The sequence below is a fragment of the Marmota marmota genome, unplaced genomic scaffold (genome assembly GCF_001458135.2).
Source record: "Marmota marmota marmota unplaced genomic scaffold, marMar, whole genome shotgun sequence".
Classification (NCBI taxonomy): Eukaryota; Metazoa; Chordata; class Mammalia; order Rodentia; family Sciuridae; genus Marmota; species Marmota marmota.
The window spans coordinates 6,887,179-6,893,178 of record NW_026000076.1 but is presented as its reverse complement, the minus strand read 5'-3'; the positions used below and the strand labels follow the sequence as shown (position 1 = coordinate 6,893,178).

Here is a 6,000-nt window from a genome sequence, read left to right as displayed (position 1 = left end):
CCCCGGGCCCGCCCCGGCCCGTGCGACGCGTGTGGAGGCGGAGCTTGGCGGGGGACGCCGGAGGCGGCCCCTGACCTTCTGACGAATCTTCCCCATGGCTGACTGGGGTCGGCCGCGCTCAGCTGGCCAGAAGGCCCGGGGTCCCCGCGCCTCCCGGAAAGCTGCAGGTAGGAAGAAGGGTCCCTTCCCATGTTTGGTTCCTGAGAGCTGGACCCTGGCCTAGCTCCAGGCAGAGGCGTGCGGAACGCTCTCGAAAGGCCGCTCCAGGGAAGGTGGGGTGGACCCTGGAGTTGAGAAAGCCGAGAGCTTCCCACCGCGGTCTTTTCGACTTCCCGCCGGGATCCCCTTGCCTCTTGGCAGATGTTTCAGGATTTCTCCCAGCATGCGCTGTGGCTACTTCCCGCTGAGGGGAAGTGCGGGGAGGTGTTGGGGAACCCCAGGGAGCAAGTAAATGACCTGGGCAGCCTCAGCATTGTCAGGCAGTGCGGCTGGCCTTGATCTCTCAACTGGACCTTTCAGACAGCTTTCATGCCCAGTTCCAGGGAGTAAGGGACTCCCCTGCTACACCAGTAGTAAACGTTTGGGAAGTGAAGATGTTTCCCTCTTAAAGTACTCAGTTCTCGAATTTGGGGGAGCACTTAATTAACGAAGCAACTGTGATACATAAGAAAATTCAATCTCTAAAGAGATACATTTTAACAAAGAAAAATTGGAAAGTTGTGCACAAAAACAAATTGTACTCCCTATTTCATTTTGATTTACACACAGCATTGGAAATGAAATATGTGGACAAGAAGAAAAGATGACTATAGTTTGTTATTTGGACAGGAATCTCTACCTACCGTTTGTGTAGACTTGACCTGTGTGATGCGCTGTAATCCCAGCGACTCAAGAGTCTGAGGCAGGGGGATCACAAGTTTGAGGCCAGCCTGGGCAATTTAGTGAGACCCTATTTCAAAATTTAAAAGAATAAATAAAAATGACTGGAGATATAGGTTAATGGTAAAGCATTCTTGGGTTCAATCCCCAACACACACACAAAAAAGGTGACCTATTTTTTTTAAATTGTAGGTACTAAAGAGACAAGTGTCTTGAAACAAGAAGATGCGTTTAAAAGGTGAGTACTGTTTAGACAAGAGCATTCACTGTTATATTACCTGTTATATTAATTGAACCAATTTTAAAAACAATAATAGCTACTTATTTTGGAGAAAAGTGTCATGAGAGGGAAGAGGAAGATCTGGTAAGCACTATAAACTCTTATAGGCTGTTACATCCCTCTACTCTAGGTTTTAAGAAAACCAAACTGGAGACTGCTGGCATTCTGAGACAGGTGTATTTGTACAAAGATGTTGTGGGAACAGTGTTCTTGAATTTACAGATACTCCTTTCCCACCTCTTCTGGTCTCTTTTTTATGTTTATTTTTTAGTTGTGGTTGGACACAACACCTTTATTTTATTGATTTATTTATTTTTATGTAATGCTAAGGATTAGACCCAGGGCCTCGAAGTGCAAGCGCCTCTACTGCTGACCCACACCCCTAGCCCTTCAGGTCTGTTTTTACTGGTATATAAGCCAGAAACTCACTGTCCAAGTTTCTCTCATTAGCACTCCAAGAAACTTTTTTTTTTAATTATATCAAGTCCATATTTTCATCAAAAAGCTGTCCTGTACTGTCTTTTGGCTCCTAAAAAGACAGGACAGTGCTGGGACTGGGGCTCCCACCTGTAATCACAGCAGCTGGGGAATCATAAGGCAGGAGGATTTTTGAGTTCAAAGCCAGCCTCAGCAAAAGCAAGGCAATAAGCAACTCAGTGAGACATTGTCTCCATATAAAATACAAAATAGGTCTCGGGATGTGGCTCAGTGGTCAAGTGCCCCTGAGTTCAGTCCCCAGTGTCTTCCCCCCACCACCCTGTCGGGGGGAAAAAAAAAGCGAGATAGTGTCTCAGGCTCATGTCACAAAAATATTTCTAGAATAGGAGTAGTCTGTGATGGAGATAAGATATATATCTATGACTTCCACTTTATAAAAACTCACTAATCTGTATTGACTTTTATCTTAATTTACTCATTTTTTTCCCTAAAGTTATTTGCTGATTGTAAGATATTCCAGTCTTGCATTAGGTCCTGAGGATATGGTGTTGAACAAAATAGACACAGTTCTTGTAACCACTTGAACAGAGAAACATCAGTTAAGCTAACACAAATAAATATATAATTACAAATTTTGATATGTGCTATGAAGAGAAAGATTAATGTTATGAGGAGAAACTAATTAGAGAAGTTCAATTTAGATGGGGATTGGCTGTGGGTTTTCAAGGAAAAGCTCTCTGAGGAAGTAATAATTAAACTGAGACCTGAAGGCTAAGCTTGCATTAACCATACAGAGTAGCCACTTCAAAAAAAGATGCCTGGGGCACAGGGCTCAGTGGTGCATGCCTGTAGTCCTAGTGGCTCGCTTGCTTGGAAGGCTGAGGCAGGAGGACTTCAAGTTGAAAGCCAGACTCAGCAAAAGCAAGGCGCTAAGCAACTGGGTAAGGCCCTGTCTCTAAATAAAATACAAAATGTGTCTGGGGATGTGGCTCAGTGGTTGAGTGCCTCTGAGTTCAGTCCTCAGTACCAAAAAAAAAAAAGATGCCTGGGATGATCTGGGATGATGTGTGCATTTGGGCAAGGGAAAAAAGGAGCATAGGAAAAGGTTAGAAGCAAAATTCTTCACATAGTACCTGGTAGGTCATGGTGAGAAATTAGGTTGTCTAGTTGCAGATGGGAAAACTTAATGAAGTAAATGTTGAAGACAACAGGCTGAGAATCATCTAAGAATGGAGAAACTAGATGGATTCAAAATCTGTTTTGGAAAATAGTTCCCTGCAGAGTAGCACCATATTAACTGGGCTTTAGGAAACATTACAAGAGTAAAATTTAATTAATATTGATTATGGTGGTGAATTGCAACTCTTCTCAATGTTGATCTGACCACAGACCTTACAATTTGAAGAATATAGGTAAGCCAAAATGTTTTTTGGGTTGTTTTGTTGTGATGCAGTACTGGGGATCAAACTCAGGGCCTCTTGCCTGACAGACAAATATTCTACTGATGAGCTACATCCCCAGCCCCAGCTGAAATGTATTTTGAGTAGGTCACTGAGGGTTATGAAACAAGCATTCATGGGAATAACCAAATCATTGAGAGGAGTGCCCCTCAATAAATTTATTCCAACTTAAAAATTCTTCTACATTCAACCAGCTAAATACCATTAAGACAGACATTGAAGAGGTTTGCAAAAATATAACAGTTCTACTCATCTCACAAAATTTTTCATTTAAAAATGTTAACATGTAATAGGTTGATAACATTTTTAACATGTAATAGGTTGATAAAGGAATTAATAAATAAATACTTTTAAGTTTTCTCAGTTTGAATCCTAATGTGGTAAATGTTGACACATAAAATGCATGTATGCAAAAGTTCTAATTTTAATAGTGTAAAGGAGTTCTTAGACCAAAAAGTTTGAGATTTGCTTCTACACACCACACTGCTTATCATTTGTGACAGAAGGTCACAATAAGACAGGAAACAGCTCTAGATATCTGTCAATTAAGAGGAGTATGGCTCAGGTGGAGGTGGTTATGACTTGAGTCAGAAATTCCTTAATGCAGGTTGTATGTATACTGATCTTAGTACGGGATGTGGCTTTTGTTGGTAGGCAGCAAAATGAGAAAAAATTTTTAAAATAAGTTTTTCATGAAGCTAAATGTGTTCAATAAAAGATACCTGTCATTTAATTTTTTTGTACTTATTTAATATAAAAAAAGATGTTGCAAGGCATAGTGGTACATTCCTATAATCTCAGAGATTTGGGAAACTGAGGCAGGAGGATTACAAGTTCAAAGCCAGTCTCAGCAACCTAGCAGGGCCCTACACAACTTAGTGAGACCCTGTCTCAAAATAAAATGATCTGGAATGTGGCTCAGTGGCTAAGCATGCTTGGGTTTAATCTTTGGTAACAAAAAAAGAAAAAAATTATCTTTATGAAATGATGTGTGAATCAATGTTGTCACAAAATTCTTGTTTTAATGTCCATATTTGACAAAGTAAGTTGTTGACAAAACTGTCAGATTGTTTCTGGAAAACATTGCTGGGAATGAAAGTCTAAAAGTCTTGGAAGTCAATGAAAAGTAGAATGGATGAAGACATTCTGGGTCCAGTTGTAAGAATTAAGGACCAGGAGGCCAGCAAAGGTAGTTCTGATAGGTAAGTAGAAACCAGTGCAAGAAAGGAACAAATGAGTCACTAGGAAGGTTGATCTCCTTGGTTCTATGGCAGTGACTCAACCCTGTTGAAAAGTAATAATCAGGCCCCATTCTCAGGGATTCTGATTTAATTACCTTACAGTGGGAACTGAGCAGCATTTTAGTATCTCGTTTTAAAAAATCTCCACAGACAACCCTAATGTGTAGCTGGGACTGAGAATCACTGTTGATAGGTCTATCTTTTGATTAGATAGTCTGTGTTTTTGAGTTCTGTAATATATGGGGGCAAGCAAAGGCTGACAGAGCCCTGCTGATAGCAAGAACAAGCCCTCCCAGGAAGACTTTTCTTTACCTAAGCCATACATTCCTATCAATACAATTATTTAACAAGACCTCACAACAAGAATAAGTAGTTTTTTGCAGATGTGACTGTTCTTTCAAGTTGGGCGGACCATCAGTTAATTTTTGAGACTTAACAAAAACACAAATTTCTACTTAGAAATTATCTACTTTCTAGTGTCTTCTGATATTTGGCTCTTTATCAGAGAAAAATCCTTTTTTTTTTTTTTTTTAAAGGTACCTGTGGGATAGAGTGTACCTTAAAATTGGTAGAGTATAAACTAGCAGGCAGAAAAAATTCACATTATTTTCTTTCCTTTAGGAGTCTCTAAAATGCTTCTTTTTTGCTCTTTATCAGGGAAATAGTCCTTATGGCTGACTTCTGTGTACATGGTGCAACAAATAGTTTGTTTCTTTTTTGAAAAGTAACCGCATTAAAGAATGTAAACTGGCAAAATAGGTTAGTGTTGGATTTTAAAACATGAAATATTATAAGCATGAAAAAACTTTTTATGAGATTAACCTCATTAATTTTTTAGGAAAACAGAACTAGAAGCAGCTGTGAAAAAGAAGATTGAGTTTGAGAGAAGAGCTCTACATATTGTTGAACAACTTTTAGAAGAGAATATTACAGATGAATTCCTAATGGAATGTGTATGTGTTAAGTGAACAAATTATTAGTTTTATAGTATAATATCTTCAAATCTATACAAAATGAAACTTCTTTGCATTGTTGAAATCTTTAAATCTGATGTCAGTCATTACATACATGTAATGTGCTTTTATAATTCATGCATTTTTAAATAACCAGCTATCCTAATATTATTATATAATGATTTTAAAATGCATTAATGAAAAATAGCAAGTATATAGCAAGATTACTATAGTTAAACTAATGTATATTTTAAAGTTGCTGAAAGAGTGAATTTGAAATTTTCTCATTACAAAGACTTATGTGAGATGATGGATGTGTTATAACCTGATTTGTTCATTCCACAATGTGTATGTGCTCTAAAACATTTGTATCCTATGAGTATGTATAATTACTATGTCAATTAAAAATAAAACATTTAGGAAAAAAAAAGTACATTTTGATCCTTAGTTATAGTTCTTTTAACCAGTCTGCTGATATAACTTGATTTTTTTCTTCCCTTGACTAATGATCACAATGTCAATTTTCTGATATTCTGTGTATAGTACTATTTTAAGTAACAGATTATTTTTTGTGAATGCAATTCATTTTGATATCTTTAAGACCTGAAATATAGATCATTTATGACTTAAAACAAAATAATTTGCATTAAATTTTTAAATAGCTTTATTAAAACTTTTAATGTAAATTTCTTTAAATCCTCATAATCTATTATAGAAAAAAAAATTAAGTTTCTATTACAAAAGTAATT

General features: G+C 37.7%; 2 protein-coding genes across 7 annotated transcripts in view; one reads left to right on the top strand and one right to left on the bottom strand.

Annotated features, from left to right (window-relative positions):
* Positions 1 to 51, bottom strand: part of Glmn (glomulin, FKBP associated protein) — a 50,528-nt gene extending 50,477 nt beyond the window's left edge. For both annotated transcript variants that reach the window (XR_007351704.1, XM_015500891.2), the window contains exon 1: positions 1 to 51. This exon is cut by the window's left edge and continues 94 nt beyond it. The gene's annotated coding sequence lies outside the window, so the exon portion shown is untranslated.
* Positions 15 to 6,000, top strand: part of Rpap2 (RNA polymerase II associated protein 2) — a 92,322-nt gene continuing 86,336 nt past the window's right edge. For 4 of the 5 annotated variants that reach the window (XR_007351703.1, XM_015500888.2, XM_015500889.2 and 1 more), the window contains exons 1-3: positions 15 to 167; positions 1,072 to 1,117; positions 5,137 to 5,251. Coding sequence is in view for 4 of the 5 variants with exons in the window: in XM_015500888.2 (XP_015356374.1) it covers positions 95 to 167; positions 1,072 to 1,117; positions 5,137 to 5,251 (234 nt within the window). In the remaining variant the exon portion in view is untranslated. Of the gene's footprint in view, positions 168 to 1,071; positions 1,118 to 4,955; positions 5,058 to 5,136; positions 5,252 to 6,000 lie in introns of all 5 variants that reach the window. The other variant, XM_048814459.1, reaches the window with a different exon arrangement.